At 42.1% G+C, this 18439-nt stretch overlaps 1 protein-coding gene across 3 annotated transcripts in view; it reads right to left on the minus strand.

The window, feature by feature from the left end:
- ZNF236 (zinc finger protein 236) overlaps window positions 1-18439 on the minus strand; it is a 235408-nt gene that overhangs the window by 134410 nt on the left and 82559 nt on the right. For all 3 annotated transcript variants that reach the window (XM_073566497.1, XM_073566490.1, XM_073566480.1), the window contains exons 13-14: window positions 13667-13811; window positions 10163-10423 (exon numbers count right to left, since the gene is read on the minus strand). In XM_073566497.1, the coding sequence (XP_073422598.1) occupies window positions 10163-10423; window positions 13667-13811 (406 nt within the window). The remainder of the gene's footprint in view (window positions 1-10162; window positions 10424-13666; window positions 13812-18439) is intronic.

Consider the following 18439-nt stretch of genomic DNA (forward strand, 5'->3'; position numbering starts at 1 on the left):
AATGAGTGACTGGAACACCCTCTGCCTTGATCTTTGAAAAGTCTGGGTAGAAGTGGCAGAGGTGGAAAGAGGTACAGCAAAGATAACTGGGACCTAGAGATTACCAGAGCATCGGTTGAATCGCCTGAAAGTCTCGACACAAATTTCAACATTTTGTGGATTAGTCTAGATGCCAATAGATCAATATCCAGAGTACTTCACTGCCGACAAATTTTCCTGAACATCCTTGTGTGACAAGTCCACTCTCCTGCGGATAGCTGCTGGTGACTTAAAAAGTCTGTCACCTAGTTGTCTAACCCTGGTATATGAATTGCAGAAATTAGAGGAACCTTGTCCTCTGTCCATTCCAAAGTCCCTGCGACCTTCGTCTTGGCAGATGGGCTTTATGTGCCCCCAAATCGATTGATATAGGCCACAGCAGTAGCATTGTCTGGCTGAATGCTGATCAGCAACCCTCGGACTAAGTGCTGCCAATGTATAAGTCAACAGACAGCTCTCAGATCGAGCATGTTGATTGGGAGAAGTCTCTCTTGACTGCTCCAGAATCCCTGGCTGGCATCTGTGGTGTACACCTGCCACTGAATGAGATGAAAAGAGCGATCTTGAGTCAACAGGGGTGACGTTCACCACCACCTGAGAGACAGGCGACAGCGAAGGGGGAGACCAATAGGCCGATCCAGGGACAGTATTGACCTGTCCCAAGAGGCTAGAAGCGTGTTCGGTAGAGGCTTTGACCAAAAATTAGCAAACACCACTGCTCTGAATGTCGCCACCATCTTCTCTAGGACCTACACGGACGCTTCAAAGTTCTGATGGAACACTGAAGAGAATCTCTTCTCTGAAAGAAATACTGATGTCTGAACGGTGTTGCACACCCAGAAACCATAGCTGCTGTATCAGAACCAAAATAGACTTTGTTCTGTTGACAATCTAACTGAATCGCTCCAGAGTCTGTAGAATCATCTGCAGGCTCTCTAGGTTCTGAGCAAAGGATAGCACTTTGACAAGAATATCTGGTGATTTTGATCTGATAACATGCACAGAAGTTGACACAAATGGGTTTGAATGGCTACTAAAGGTAACATCCTCACCTGTGACAAATGCCAGTAAAATTGTTCGGGATGCAAAGAAAAACCCACATATAACATCAGCTGAAATACTGAACTCTCTGAAAACTAGCGGTGTGGATGTTTCAAGATGTACAATAAGGAGGCACTTGAAGAAAAATGTGCTGCATGGTTGAGTCGCCAGAAGAAAGCGAAATGACCCTGATCAAAAGTTCACATACCACATTTCTTAATACCGTGTATTGCCCCCTCTAACATCAATGACAGCTTGAAGTCTTTTGTGGTAGTTGTGGATGAAGTTCTTTATTTTCTCAAATGGTAAAGCTGCCCACTCTTCTTGGCAAAAAGCCTCCAGTTCCTGTAAATTCCTGGGCTGTCAAGCATCAACTGCGCGCTTTAGATTTCCCCAGAGTGGCTCATGATTTTGAGGTCAGGAGACTGAGATGGCCACTCCTGAACCTTCACTTTGCTCTGCTGTAGCCAATTACAGGTCAACTTGGCTTTGTGTTTTGGATCGTTGTCATGTTGGTATATCCAAGTACGCCGCATGCGCAGCTTCCAGGCAGATGATTGCAAATTTGCCTCCAGTATTTGCTGATAACGTGCTGCATTCATCTTTCCTTCTACTTTGACCACGTTTCCTGTGCCTTTTTAGCTCACACATCTCCAAAACATCAGCGATCAACCTCCGTCCTTTACAGTTGGAATGGTGTTCCTTTCATCATAGGCCTTGTTGACCTCTCTCCAAATGTAATGTTTATGGTTGTGGCCAAAAAGTTCAATTTTGGTCTCATCACTTCAAATTACCTTGTTCCAGAAAGTTTGAGGCTTGTCTCTGTGCTGTTTTGCGTATTGTAGGTGAGATACTTTGTGGCTTTTGCACAGTAATGGTTTTCTTCTGGCGACTCGACCAGACTATGCAGCCCATTTTTTTTTCAAGTGTCTCCTTATTGTTGCATCTTGAAACAGCCACACCGCTAGTTTTCAGAGAGTCCAGCATTTCAGCTGACTTTATTTGTGGGTATTTCTTTGCATCCTGAACAATTTTCCTGGCATTTGCCACAGGTCACAGGTGAGGATGTTACCCTTAGTAGCCATTCAAACCCATTTGTGTCAATTTCTGTGAATGTTGTCAGGCTAAAATCACCAGGGTATGTAAAACTCTTTTCATGGTCAAAATAGAAAACAGTAGTTTGACAATAAATGGCTTCACCCAACCACTAACCATAAGTGGAGAAAAAGTTTTGGTGTTGTCATTCATATTCTCTGAAAAAAGGCCAAGAAAGCAAAAATTCTGCTTGGTATGTAAACTTTTGATCACAACTGTAATTATTATTGGGTTCCAATGGTAAGGTTTTCTGTTTACTCAATATTGGTTATGCTTCAGAATACACTGATTAGGAAAGTATGTGTTGTCATCAGTCTTGATTTGGGAAAACAGATGTCAATCCAGCATGCCAAAGCGAATACAGAAGTCTTGAAAAATCTGGGACAACATTGTTAATATTGAGTCTTTGTATAATCGTGATGTATAAGTCAGTGAAAATGTAAATGCTTATATAACTACATCAAAACCCCTGAAAAAATAGCTGGCTAAAAGATTTAAAAACACTGTAGCTGCAAATTTTTTTTTGAAAACCAAAATTTGTGTTAAAACTTTTTCCACGACAGTATGTGGTTATGGAATGATGTATGGAGGAGTAGGGAGAGATAGCTACCAGCTGAACAATCATTAACAGCTATGTATTTGTGAATGGGGCCCTTTAACAGCTCTATAATTTTCAGTCTCCTAAATCCACTGCTTCAGTACAATGTTTGCGCTGACCTTCAATTAAAGCCCTTACTGCCTCCTACAACTCAAATCATTGCTCAAATATGCTCTTCTTTCAAATCTGAAACAAATATGTTACAGTATGCCCTCATCATGTCCAGACTGGACTACTGCAACAACCTTCTATGCAGCCTTACATTGGCCAGAGAATACGGTTGAAAAAATTAACGATGTATAAGGCTGTTCAGCACGTCTTCCCTCTCGATTCCTCCCCACGTGTAATCCACAGTCTGCACAAGACCTCCTTGTTTTCTCTCCTTTAGTCTCCAAGACTTCTTCTGTGCTTCCCCAATACTATGGAGCTCAGACCATCAGTAATTTCTGTTCTTCTCAGTCACTTCTCATCATCTAATAGTCAGGCCAGATTTATATGCAGCGAAGAAGATCTTCAATTTTTCAGTAATTCCAGGGAAAAAACCTACGTAGGTCAAATGCATTAGGTAAAATAAAAATTTTTTGTGTAGGTCTGCAACATATTTCTTATAATCTTCAGCCCTCAAATATGCAGCATAAAGACGAGGTTTTGCAAAACTCTATTAATATATACACTACTCAAAAAATAAAGGGAACACTTAAACAACAGAATATAACTCCAAGTAAATCAAACTTCTGTGAAATCAAACTGTGCACTTAGGAAGAAACACTGATTGACAATCAATTTCACACGCTGTTGTGCAAATGGAATAGATAACAGATAGAAATTATTGGCAATTATCAAGACACCCTCAATAAAGGAGTGGTTCTGCATGTTGGGACCACAGACCACATCTCAGTACCAATGCTTTCTGGCTGATGTTTTGGTCACTTTTGAATATTGGTTGTGATTTCACACTCGTGGTAGCATGAGACGGACTCTACAACCCACACAAGTGGCTCAGGTAGTGCAGCTCATCCAGGATGGCACATCAATGTGAGCTGTGACAAGAAGGTTTGCTGTGTCTGTCAGTGTAGTGTCCAGAGGCTGGAGGCACTACCAGGAGACAGGCCAGTACACCAGGAGACATGGAGGGGGCTGTAGGAGGGCAACAACTCAGCAGCAGGACCGCTACCTCCGCCTTTGTGCAAGGAGGAACACGAGGAGCACTGCCAGAGCCCTGCAAAATGACCTCCAGCAGGCCACAAATGTGCATGTGTCTGCACAAACGGTTAGAAACCGACTCCATGAGGATGGTCTGAGTGTACAACGTCCACAGATGGGGGTTGTGCTCACAGCCCAACACCGTACAGGACGCTTGGCATTTGCCACAGAACACCAGGATTGGCAAATTTGCCACTGGCACCCTGTATTCTTCACAGATGAAAGCAGGTTCACACTGAGCACATGTAACCGACGTAACAGAGTCTGAAGATGCCATGGAGAGCTCTCTGCTGCCTGCAACATCCTTCAGCATGATGGGTTTGGCAGTGGGTTAGTAATGATGTGGGGTGGCATTTCTTTGGAGGGCCACACAGCCCTCCATGTGCTCTCCAGAGGTAGCCAGACTGCCATTAGGTGCCGAGATGAGATCCTCAGACCCCTTGTGAGACCATATGCTGGTGCGGTTGGCCCTGGGTTCCTCCTAATGCAGGACAATGCCAGACCTCATGTGGCTGGAGTATGTCAGCAGTTCCTGCAAGATGAAGGCATTGAAGCTATGGACTGGCCCGCCCATTCCCCAGACCTGAATCCGATTGAGAACATCTGGGACATCATGTCTTGCTCCATCCACCAACGTCACGTTGCACCACAGACTGTCCAGGAGTTTGCGGATGCTTTAGTCCAGGTCTGGGAGGAGATCCCTCAGGAGAACATCCGCCGCCTCATCAGGAGCATGCCCAGGCGTTGTACAGTAGGGAGGTCATACAGGCACGTGGAGGCCACACACAATAGCGAGCATTTTTTCCTTGTCATGAGGCATTTCCACTGAAGTTGGATCAACCTGTAATTTGATTTTGCACTTTGATTTTGAGTATCATTCCAAATGCAGACCTCCATGGGATATTAATTTTGGTTTACATTGATAGTTGTTATGTTTTATTGTTCTGAACACATTCCACTATGCAATGAATAAAAATTTGCAACTGGAATATTTCACTCAGAGATATCTAGGATGTAGTATTTTAGTGTTCCCTTTATTTTTTTTGAGCAGTGTATTAAACTAGTTTTTCTTGAGGAAGGAACGTGAAAAGTGAAGTCTGAACAGAGGATCCACAATAGCGCCACCACATGTGAATGTGGTATCAAGGTTCTCAACAACTTTCCCCTCTGCAATGGGTCACCAGTTAAACACCATTGTAGAATGATATTCTCCAAGAACTCTGCATTGTGTTGTTCCTCAGTACTGATGTGCGAACATGTTCCGATAAGGTGTTATCTGAGAATGCTCATGGGCTAACTGAGTGTCTTCGGTGTGTTTGAAAATTTATGTTCAAGACCCCATGGCTGCATGTCTTGGGGCTGTCCAACAGCTGCAACACATGCAGGGATTGTGTTAGACAATCCCTGCCTGTGTTGCGGTTGTCTAACAGCCATGAGACATGCAAGGGCGGGCACTCAAACAGATTTTTCAAGCACGACAAAGACACTCAGTTAGCCCATAAGCATGTCCGGATAACACCTTATAGGAGTACATTTGCTCGTAACTATTCCTTAGTTATTTCTCTTGGAAATGTATGAATAAATTGAGAACTGGGCATTCAAATTCCTCTGATTAATAGAGCTACATGGACGTTTCTCTACACTCATTGCACAGTGCCGAGTGTTTAGAGACACAATAATGAATGAAAAGTAAAGCCACTTTAGAATAGTTATTTACATGGAATTGTAATTACCAAATGAAAATCGGGAGAACCGACAAGTTGTCCATAACTTTTTCCAATTTAATGGCCTGTATATGCTGTAACAGCCAATATTTAGATACGGCAGTGACGCATTATTGGGAGCCACTCATTGGAGTTCTATTCGTTTTAGCTCAGTTTACGGTTTTTGTACTCCTTTTTTTATTTCTCAGTCCTAGTGTGCCATAAAAATAATACAAGCACCGGAAGCCAGAATCCTTTAAGCACACGATTACAAGCTGAGTTTATACAACATCATCTCAGTTGATGCCAGTGCAGAGACAACTTTATGTATGGGCTTGCTTTTGATAAAATTGCAAGATGCTGTGTTTTTAAGATTTTTTCAACTGAGATGCATTCCCTATCTTTTTACTTCAATGCATCTATTCCTTAAGGGGCTTACAAACACCTACTTGTAACAAACAAGGTTGTTTGAATCCACATGCTGCAGATTTTATTTTATTTTTTTTTTACTGCAAATTGGCTGCATCTAGGTGCAAGTCACAGTAAGGACACATTCAGACGTCCATACAAAATCAGTCCAAAAACTATATGAAGCAGTCAAGCTCGGGTCAGACAGTGCACTGCAATCCAATCTCGGACTGATTTGTATGGATGTCTGAATGCGCCCTAAAACAGCAGCTAAATCTGCCAGTGTAACATGTCGATTCTGCTGTGATATCAATGCGGATTTGCTACATCCAACAAAAGAAAGTCAGCGATAAAAATTGACATGTTGCGAATTTGGAAATCTGCATCAGAGGTAAATTTGCATCCAAAAATTTTCATCCCAAAGTTTTATACTGTACTTCAACTCCACAAATCTGCAGGCAAAATCGACAGCTTTTCTATTTTGTGTCAGTACCTTTAAAGCTTTATAATAAAAAGGATTTTGCTCAAAAGTAGGATGACTAGGTACTGTTTAAAGAAAAGGAGACCACTTTAATGCTGGTGGAGAACTAAATCAGCTCAGTCTTCAACCTTCTAATCTGCAATCATCTTCAAATCTTCTCTGATCCAGCATTTGAATAAAGAAGAAAAATAGGAAAATTGCTTGAAATCTCGCAGCCAAAGTGACATGAAATCCTAATGGAAACACTTACTGCACACAGTCTGAGAGAGAGAGAGAGAGAGGCCGAGCTGTAATCTTAATGGTTCCGATAATATGAGAATACGACTTGTTCTGGCTTCCCATGTCAACATTTCACCTAAAACCATTTTCGCATTTACAAAATATATATTTGGTTGTGTTTTTCACTGTAAGCATAGTGGGTCACATTACTAGACCCCTGCTCCTTCTCTCAAGCTGAATACACTCAAAAACACATGAAAGTCATTAGTTAGGGACATTTGTATGGGAATAAAAGCAATATGTTGTTCTAAGCTGTCACAAACACTCCGACTATGACAAAACACACAAACATCATAATAACCTTCATATGCTATGCAGAGAAAATGTACGCGGAGGACAATAGTAGCAGAGTTTAGTAATAATCACAACTGTAATTAGGGCAGAAAATAGTAGAAAGGGCCTCGCAACTAAGGCTTTTATGAAAACAGAAAGGACAAAAAAGCACACAAATATAGCGTAATTTTCCATCAGTAGAGCATTGCATTTAGATTTTAGTTGTGCTCTATGGGTTAAAAGTCTTGTGCTCTGTCTTACAATGCCTTGAAAAAGTATTCATACCCAATGAACTTTTATACATTTTTCTCACGTTACACCCACAAGCTTAAGGCTATGTGCACACGTCCGGAATTCCCGCAGATTTTATGCGTTTTGCCGCGCTTTGTCGTCACGAAAACACGGCGAAATCGCTGCAAAAACGCATAAAATAAGCAACCCATTGTAGTCAATGGTATTCCGCACATGCTGTGCTAATGCTCCATATTTTTCCGCATCGCGGAAAAATATGCAGCATGCTCATTCTTTTTGCGGAATCGCGGGAATTCTGCACACATAGGAATGCATTGTTCTGCTTACTTTCCGCATGTGGCTGTGCCCACCATGCGCAAAGTAAGCAAAAAATGTGCGGATGGTACCCACAGTCTGGAGGAGAGGAGATTCTCCTCCAGGCTCTGGGTACCATATCCCAGAATTAAAATAAAAAATCGTGATATTCTCACCTTCCGGCGCCTCACGCAGCGTCCCCAGGCCTCAGCGATGCTCCCGGCAAGTCTCATTCCCAGCGATACCGTGTGACCATGACCTTTGATGACGTAGCAGTCTCACGAGACCGCTACGTTATCAAAGGTCATTGTCGCAAGGCATCGCTGGGAATGGGACTTGCCGGGTGCATCGCTGAGGTCTGGGGACGCTGCGTGAGGCGCCGGAAGGTGAGAAAAAACACAATTTTTATTATTTTAAACTTTTTATCTTTTTACTACTGATGCTGCATAGGCAGCCTCAATAGTAAAAATTTGGTCACACTAGTCAAACACTATGTTTGACAAGTATGGCCAACCTGTCAATCAGTTTTCCAAGCGATGCTACAGATCGCTTGCAAAATGCTAATATTCTGCAAGCTAATTACGCTTGCAAAATGCTAGTTTTTTGCAAGAATTACAAATGCGGATTTCTTGCGGATTTCCCGCGGCATGGATAGCGAATTCCCGCGGAAATTCCGGACGTGTGCACATAGCCTAAATGTATTTTATTGGGATATGTGATATACAAATATAAACTAGCAATTATTTGTGAAGTGTAAAGGAAATGATACATGGTTTTTGAAATATTTTAACCGCTTTCTGACATTAGATGTAATAATCAGTCCATGTGCCCTGGGCCTGTTTGACCAGGGACGGATTATTATGTCCACGTGATTGCCCGCACACAAGGGGGGGGTGTGAGTGATCACTGCCGGGTGTCAGCTGATTCTGACAGCTGACACCTGTCACTAAGTGCCAGAAGTGGTCACTTTACCCCCTGAAATGCTGTGATCGAACGAGTTCACAGCATTCCGAGAGCCTGCAGAGGGCTGACAGCCCCTCTGCCTTTGGATCAGACACACCTCGGCGTGACTCGGGGTCCTGATTGTTGCCATGGTGACCCCACGTTGACCTAGGAAACTTACTGATCATGCCCAGTGCATGATAAGCAAGTTTCGCTATCAGTGCACTATCAGTGCAGAGAATTCAGCCTGCAAAAAATGATTGTCCGATAGAGGGACAAAGTAAAAAAGTTAAAAAAAAAAAAAATTTCAATAATTATAAAAATAATTTAAAAAAAAAAAAAATCAAAAGATATTATATCTCTAAATAAATATTTCAATTAAAAAAAAAAATCTAAACAACAAAAGGTAAACTTATTGGGTACCGCCGCATCCAGAACGACTCGACCTTTAAAACTGTCCCGCTAGTTAACCCCTTTAGTGAACACTATAAAAAATAAACAAGGCAAAAAACAGAGCTTTATCAAACTGCAGAACAAAAAGTGTAATAAAACGTAATAAAAAAAACGGATATAAATAAACATGGTACCGCTGAAAACGTCATCTTGTCCAGCAAAAAACAAGCCACTATACAGCTCCATCATTCATTTGAGTGTCTGAGCAAAGGGTCTGAATACTTATGACCATGTGATATTTCAGTTTTTCTTTTTTAATAAATTTGAAAAAATGTCTACATTTCTGTTTTTTTTCAGTCAAGATGGGGTGCAGAGTGTACATTAATGAGAAAAAAATGAACTTTTTTGAATTTACCAAATGACTGCAATGAAGCAAAGAGTGAAAAATTTAAAGGGGTCTGAATACTTTATGTACCCACTGTATGTTTTTAAAATAATTAGAAAATCATGCATAGTTTCCTTTATACTTCACAAATACTACTAGTACTTTGTGTTGGTATATCACATAAAATCCCAATAAAATATATTTAAATTTTGTGGGTGTAACATGAAAAAATGTGGAAAATTTCATGGAGCAGGAATATTTTTATCAAGGCATTGAAATAGTAGCATTAGTCGAGTTTACTGGTTTCAGAAAACCACAATTCCCTGACTGCAGAAGGTTTCCTAAACAAAAACTGCTTTACGCTCCCTCCTCGGGTCCAGGACAGAGTCTCTGCAGCTGCACCTGGTGTCTCTGATTGTCTGCAGTGTTGATGTCACTTTGACTAGCTGAATTCTTCTAAGCTCTATGTAGAAACAGAAAGTGTCTTTTCCCTGCATGAGTCATCCCTGAAAAAGTCCTTGGCAGAGGGGAAAATGGAGTAGTTGGGTCAGGATTGAACAGGGGGATGACTCATGCAGAAAAAGTGTTCCTGTTTCTACATAGTGCAGAGAAAAGAGAAGAATTAGCTGGGTAGAAAGGCAAAATGAGCAATTGTAAGTACACTGTGTCACATAATATGATGGCTGCAATATATTGAGAGAATAAAACCGTTGACGGGAGGAGTTGCTTCTTTAAAATTAGAATAGAAACAAAGAATTCACTTGGCTGATCGTTACCTGTGAGTTTTCATGTGCTTTTTGCAATTCAGAGAGGTTTTAAAGGTTTTCTGACAATATGGGCACATATATGGTCGTAGGTCATTATGGATGCCCATGTGTCGCCGCAGGCTGCCCCCAGTTGTAAATGCGCTATTGCATATAGGACACTTATGAGATCTTAATCCTGTGTGAGTTCTGACATGAGCTTTTAAAACGCCAGATGATGCAAAGCCTCTTCCACACTGAGAACATTTAAAGGGCTTCTCACCAGTATGAGACCTAAGACAAAAAGTAAAAAGAATTTGCGATTTTCTTGTTATACAGTATTTAATCACACATATATGTCACTTCCATCACTGTTGCTGAACAGAAAATTATTATTTTTTTTTTTTAAGTCGCGGGTGTGATCTGTTGATTTTGATTAGACAGGCATTTTTAGTAGCGTGGCTGCTGCAGGAAATGTAGTGTTACATGGCAGAAATTCATATGAATGGGAATTAGTTGATTACTAAGCAGAGACCTAAACATATAAAAGAATTGCATCTTAAAGAATACAAAAAAAAGGAATTTTATTATTAGGCACTGAATAAATACAATAAGGCCGGTTTCACATTAGCGCATTTTCAGCGCGCGCACGGACGGGGGTAGCTCCGCCCCCGATCCGGCTCTCTGCCCGGCGTGCCCGCCCCTTCCTTGTAGCGCCGCCTCCTAGCGGACAGCGGCGCCTGCGATCGGCGCACCCTATCTTTAGCATAGGGTGCGCCGATCGTGCGCAGGCCGTGCGCTAGTTGCGCTTTGACCTGCGCTGCGCACTTTTGACGGTGCGCCGTGCGCGCCAAAATCAAACTTTTCGGATTTTGGCGCGCACGGCGCACCGTCAAAAGTGCGCAGCGCAGGTCAAAGCGCAACTAGCGCACGGCCTGCGCACGATCGGCGCACCCTATGCTAAAGATAGGGTGCGCCGATCGCAGGCGCCGCTGTCCGCTAGGAGGCGGCGCTACAAGGAAGGGGCGGGCACGCCGGGCAGAGAGCCGGCTCGGGGGCGGAGCTACCCCCGGCCGTGCGCGCGCTGAAAATGCGCTAATGTGAAACCGGCCTAACCCAGATTCATTAAAATGTTTTTTTTTTCCCCAGAAATCTGGTGTAAAATGCTTTTCTTAGTTGCAAACTTTTCGTGAAACACGTGGTACATGCCAGTTTTACCAAAATGGGTGAAGCGTGGGTGGGATGAAGGCGTTACATCACGGCTCATCTAATTCTTCAAAAGCTGGGGTGTATCTTATGCTAGAAATCTTACTCCGGTGCCTAAAGATTAGTGGGGAGGTGGATGCCACTTCCCAGACATGGGACACAGAGAAACATAGTACAACAAATGTGAAAAAATACTCCTGACTGCTCTGATGGGTATACATTGGTGTTGGTGGAGCGGCTTAGCATACATTTTTTGCAAAAAAACGTATCAACTAAATACCCTGTTTTGTTATCATCTTTTTACTAGCACTTGCAGTTCATTGTTAAAAAAATTTTTTTACAGCAGAGTATTTTTACATGTTTGTTGTACTGTGTTTCTCTGTGTTACAGTTTTTTGGTGGTGTGAACACTGTCTTACCGACTTGTTCACTTCACTGTATGTGCATGGCCCTTGCGTTCGTTTTTACACTTCCCAGACATGCCTGATTGGTTTAGGGGAGCAACCTAATGGATCAGGCACATCTCACTCCAACACACCCTCTAATCATGACTGATGGCAATCTTCATGGATCTTGGCCATTGAGTAGTCTTCCATAAGACAGGTGTCTATGGCTTCTATCATGCTTCAGCTAGCAGCTTCTTTTTCAATTAAGGACATGCACTCCCTCCTCATGTTAAACAGATATAATCCTATTCCAAGTGTACATGAAAAGTATATTAGGTTCTATTATTTCCCTGTATATAGGGCACACTACACCACTTCCATTTTTACTGCTATTGGCTTACTCATGTATGAACAGCTGGAGACAACAGGTCAGACAGATGAAAAGAGGCTTTGCCATTTATCATTTGTTCTAGTTTCTGGCTGCTGGAGCAATACCATCAATTATGGCCTTACACAGCATACGGAGAGCTGAACAATATGAGATTGTGAAATAGGATAACCATTGCAACAGAGATCTTTACAAGCTCAGTACTATTTTGCAATTCTGACTATTCATCTAGTTGACGTGAAGAGGAAGAAGGTCTTCAGAAAAGTCTGCAATAGTAAGCAGAATATTTTTGTTGGTAAGGTCATGGTTAATTTTGTCTGTTCGCTAAGGACCCCTGAGAAAGTCATCTGAGTATGGCAAAACGCGTGGGTTAGGGGCACCGACAAGATGGCTCAGGACATGTTCTCTACAATTTTCTTGTTTAACACAGTATTGTAGAACAAGTTGTGTCTACTTAGAATGGATTTACATGGCATTGAGAGCCTATATGTAATTTGAAAGCCGTGTAGGGTGGTTTCTGGCCTCATTTAGGGCTGGAACCTTGACTCTCGTGTCTACGGATAGTTTTAATTGTTTCTATATTTCTGTAAATTTACATGTGAATAAAGTACAAAGTTATTGGATGTGTGCTCTTTATGAGTGTATATCGTTTTGCTTTTTTTGGGAAGTGACTATGTATTCATACACTAGCTGGCACTCTCACCGAACAGTCATCATCAGAAAATGGCCTATCTTTTAAAGAAGTTGTACCCTTTCTAATAATGTTCTGCCTCAGCTGCAGTTTGTTAAAAAAAAAAAAAAAAAATAGCAAACCGTGTTGAGCTCCCCTTTCCGGTACCCACTAGTAAGTCTCTGACGCTGCTCAAAGTGTTTGGCATTGGTACGATGCTGACGTCACTGTGCAGCAGTCAATCGGTGAACTAAGCGGTTCTGCCAATGTAGGCGGAATACCCCCTTCAGAGGCGCTGAGCTCATTGATTGGCTGTCGATCCATCAATGTGCGGAGAGAATTGTTGGAAGCTCACAACTGGACCCAGGAACTGAGAATAGCAAAGCTTGTTATGGTTATAATTATAAGGGCTTTCACCCTTTTAGAGAATATTTGGTTCAGAAGAACTTCTGAAAGGAGAAAACTCCTTCAAATTAGGTAAGTGTGTTACACATAGAAAAAAAAATGCCCAATTTTTTTAAAAATATCACAAAATGGAGAAAATGAAACAAAAGTGCCTGCTTGCTAAGGGGTTAAACTACTTATTATTTTGGGATTATAGCATATAATTTATTACAATAAAATAGCTTTCATTTTGTTTGCTTTTCTATCATTTCTGGCCTGTTTAGCTACACATTTTATAAATATAGCTATGCAAAATGTTTATTCTCTCGCTCCACCAATAAAAAAAACCCTTATAGTTGCATTGATTTTTTCATACAGTTGGTTAAACGGTATACTGATGTACATATGCACAAACCATAGTGATCGCAGCGTACTTCTGCTATATTACAACAAGGAGCCTTAATGAATATTTTTACAATGTGGATGAGTGTCGTTTCTTATTACCGGATATGCTGTTTGAGGTGACAGGACTTCTTATATGCTCGATGACAGTAGTAACATTTGTAGGGTCGATCGGCTTCATGCGTATAGCTATTAATAAAGTAACTCTGGAAAAACTGACTGTTCCGTGAAATGGGCTGGATGAGGCCTAGATGAGTGAGAAAAAAAATAAAGGATAAAGACAGACACAAAGAAAACACAGTAGATACATAGAGTACAAAGATACAGTACATACACCTAAAAGATATTGCTCATTTCTTACAGTATAATGTTTATTGGTCAATAGAGTCACAAAAATGTGACCACTGTCGAAAAGGGTTCCCCGACTCTTCCACAGTAATTTTACAGTCATCGCCAATGTTTTCCCCAAAAAATCTGACAATTTGTAGGGCCATTAAATGCCGTACATCAGTGAGAGTTCAGGATCACACAAATCACCAATGTCCAATGTGATCTCACATATATACAAAATGTATCAGTAGATCATTTTTCCCACACGGGAATGAATTTGACTCAATGTCCAGTGTGACCATCTGCACAAGCCCTGCAATAATATACATAAACATCCAGTAGTAGGTGGCCCAGAAATTCTGCCGATTTAATATGCACTTTTGAGAAAGTTGTAAAACTGTCACAAGGTCATTTTTAAGTCAGCATCTTACAACTTGTAGATCGAATAGGAGAGTCCAAATCAGTCACACATTGAATGTGCTATGACAAGCCATATATAATTGATATTATGCAGAAAAAATGAAACCTGCAAAATATACACACGTCCCAGGCATTTCCTCTCTTAGACTTGGCACACACGTCTGGCTCTGGCCTGCCACGTATGACAGCTAGAATATTGCAGTATGCAGGGCCACTCTTGCTGCCGAAATGGCTGAGACCACAACAGATCCCTAACAAACCTTGTTGGCAGTCAAAGAAGTCCATTGGGCGTTGTTGGGATCCCATGTATGAGAGACCCGGCATAGCGCTGTCGTTTCTGATATGGACACACAGTGGCTCAGTGGTTAGCGCTGCAGCCTTGCAGCGCTGGGGTCCTGGGTTCGAATCCCAACAAGGACAACATCTGCAAGGAGTTTGTATGTTCTCCCCGTGTTTGCGTGGGTTTCCTCCGGGCACTCCGGTTTCCTCCCACACTCCAAAGACATACTGATAGGGAATTTAGATTGTGCGCCCCATCGGGGACAGTGATGAAAATGTGTGCAAATTGTAAAGCGCTGCGGAATATGTTAGCGCTATATAAAAAAAATAAAAATAAATAAAAATAATAAATGACACAGATGTGGACATAGTATTACATATTCTAGCACTTGTGACTGGCAACCAAACTCTTGATGTAATCATGGCGTGCATTAATTCCTATCACTAGCTCGTCAGCATGGACACATACAGTCATATTACCCACAGGCACTAAAGGTATGTTCACATTGCGTTTTTACCACAGGTCAATCACTAAATCGGGGCTTCGGTTTGAAAAGCTGAAAAACGGGATCCGGGTGGAACCCTTAGTGGGACCGCAGATGTTAATGAGGCAGTCATTATTCTCTATCTGGCCTCTATTTCAGTTATGTCTGCCTTCTTGAAGCCAACACAAAGGTGTGGACTTAGGTCACACAGACCACAAAGTGACTTGGTCAGCTACATCAAAATCAATGGACGTGTCAGGGGGTTTCCTGCTCAGGACCCTGTTTTTCAGATCTTCAGATAGAAGCCCTGAAGGAGCTGGTGGAAAAATGCAAAGTCCGGCCTAACACACTTATGTGAAATCTATAGGTCAACATTAACTAAACAGGGGGGAAATATATTCACCAGAGAGCATGTAGGACTTCTAAGGAATTATAGTGGCAAACCTCAAATTGTCAGTATCCATTAGAAGACACTTTCTAGCTATCAGTATTATGCTGGCCAAAAGAGATGCAGACGTTTCTCTTAATGTATAAAATAAAATGTAATTTGGCACATAAATCTGATAATGGCACAGTTTACAGCCCCATCTGTTTCATCCATATTTAATGTGATGTATATTTAAAGATCTCTCCACTTCTCCATATAAAAGTTTAGTACATTTGGCCAATAAAACTCTCAGTGATCTCCTCTATAAGATGACGATTTATCATTAGCCACTCCTCTTCTGCATTTTAATACACCACATTTACAAAGCGTTAGGAAAGAGAAATCCAGATAGACACAAATGTCAGTGATAAAGGGAACCTGTCAGCAGGATTGTGCATGGTAACCTACAGGTCGACGCCGTTATACTGATTAAAATGATCCCTTGGCTGATGAAATCTGTCTTGTGGTTGTTGTTTAATCCTTATTTTCAGTTTGTAGTTAAGGATATGCCCGTGCCCTGGGGCGGCCTGCGGGGGGGGGGTCTTCATGTGGTGCTCTGATTAGGTACCGCGTCCCCGCAACACCTCCCGAAAAGTAAGTTTGACTTAAAAACTTGCTTGACTCGCGTATAAGTCGAGGGGGGTCTTTTTCAGCCCATTTTTTTGGGCTGAAAAACTCGACTTATACGCGAGTATATACGGTATTCATAGTGAAGACTGCTGACAGGTCACTGATCCCTCACTGACCTGCCCCCTAGTTTATATAATGAATATCTGTATGTACTGAAGAAAAAAAAAGACCTTCTGCAGGCAGGCACCGGCCGTGGCACCTGAGCTCCATCACAATCGCTTGTTTAGAGTTCTAGTAAGAACTATTCTTGATGTTATTGAGCAAGTCCAAAAAAAAGGCTAACTCCTGTGCCCGCTGCTAAAGAAAAATGAATATTCAGTGCATTGGCAATGAATATTCATTTCTCTTTAATAACAGGCACAGTGTCAGCCGCAGCAGCCGGCTCCTGCAGCTGCCAGGTGGTCACATGTGCCCGCTACTTAATAGAAATGAATATTCATCTCTCTCCATGCCAATGGGCATGGAGAGAGGTGAATATTAATTTCTCTTAAGTAGCGGCACACATGACCGCTCGGCGGCTGACACTGTGCGTGCTACTTAATACTCACTGACTTCCACGCACGCATATAGTTCCGGCGTGGATAGTGGTGAGTATTCCAGCATCTGTGCAATGTTTGCAAGCAGCGCATAACGTCCCTGCCATGTGCTACTTACAAGCATAAAGCAGCTGCTGGCACTGCGAGGGAGCGCAGCAAGGTAAGTAGGATGGTTTTTTTTTTTTATGTTTTTTGATGGAGGCCATGTATACCAGGATAAGGATGGGGTCATGCATACACGAATAGGGATGGAGCCATGCAGACACGGATAGGGATCAAGCCATGCATTCAAGGATAGGGATGAGGAGCCATGCATACAAGTATAGGGATGAGGTGCCATGCATACAAGGATAGGGATGTGCAGCCATGCATACAAGGATAGGGATGGGGCGCTATACATACAAGGATAGGGATGGGGTGCCATGCATACAAGGATAGGGATGGGGGCCAATCATACCAGGATAGGGATGAGAAGCCATGCATACAAGGATAGGGATGAGGAGCCATGCATACAAGGATTGGGATTGAGGAGTCATGCATACCAAGATCGGGATGAAGGGACAATGCATACCAGGATAGGGATGAGGAGCCATGCATCCAAGGATAGGGATGTGGGCCAATCATACCTGGATAGGGATGAGAAGCCATGCATACAAGGATAGGGATGAGGAGTCATACATACAAGGATAGGGATGGGGTGCCATGCATACAAGGATAGGGATGGGGGCCAATCATACCAGGATAGGGATGAGAAGCCATGCATACAAGGATAGGGATGAGGAGCCATGCAGACAAGGACAGGGATAAGGAGCCATGCAGACAAGGATAGGGATGAGAGCCATGCAGACAAGGATAGTGATGAGGAGGCATGCAGACAAGGATAGGGATGAGGAGCCATGCATCCAAGGATAGGGATGAGGAGCCATGCATACCAAGATAGGGATGAGGGGACAATGCATACCAGGCTTTTACTCTAGTCAATAAGTTTTCCCAGTTTTTTGCTGTAAAATTAGGTGCCTTGGCGTATACTCGGATCAACTTATACTTGAGTATATACGGTGTTATTATTATTGTTTATGAAAAGCATAAAAGGCTTCAGATCATAAGGTTTGGTCCATTATTACTAAATAATATAAACTTTAAAGTCTCGTCTCCTGAGTCTATATGTTTTTTTAATCACATTGTTCTTAACAGTAATATTCCTTATGGTTTTTACCTAGCAACTCTAACTTTTTTTTAACCCTCATCTTCTTCAGAGTCCTTATCCTATCGGTCATTGGAGGCCTGGCATAACTGCATATCTTATTTCTGATATACAACAGACAGCGGTAACAAAGTATGTTTTGCGAGTCCCAATCTACAAAAAGTCTAAAGGCCCCAATACTTTACAGCAAAGGCATAACGTTTTGGTAGACACAGCCAACTATCTTATGTGTATGGGGGAATCTTGACAAATTATGTCAGGGAAGGGTTTGCTTTTAATCCTTTTGTCCTAAGAAATCTTTGCTGCCTTAAGTGTCTGAGCAGCATACTGACCTCTCCCCATTGACAACATATGTATCCTCTACCAAACAGAGCATACATGTGTATGGGAGGGGCTAGGAAGGTGTTTGGGCACCTTGAAATGCTTTCATACTTCTATGTTAGGGCAGGTGCAGATGGACGTAGATTCTCTCAACTGGCTGATTATGTAAATGACACTCTGATCAGAGTGTGATCACAATTGATTAAATTCTCTAGGATGAGAAGACAAAAAGAAAAAAATTGT

Source organism: Dendrobates tinctorius, unplaced genomic scaffold (genome assembly GCF_039654945.1).
Source record: "Dendrobates tinctorius isolate UK_male_01 unplaced genomic scaffold, ASM3965494v1 ptg000004l, whole genome shotgun sequence".
NCBI classification, from domain to species: Eukaryota; Metazoa; Chordata; class Amphibia; order Anura; family Dendrobatidae; genus Dendrobates; species Dendrobates tinctorius.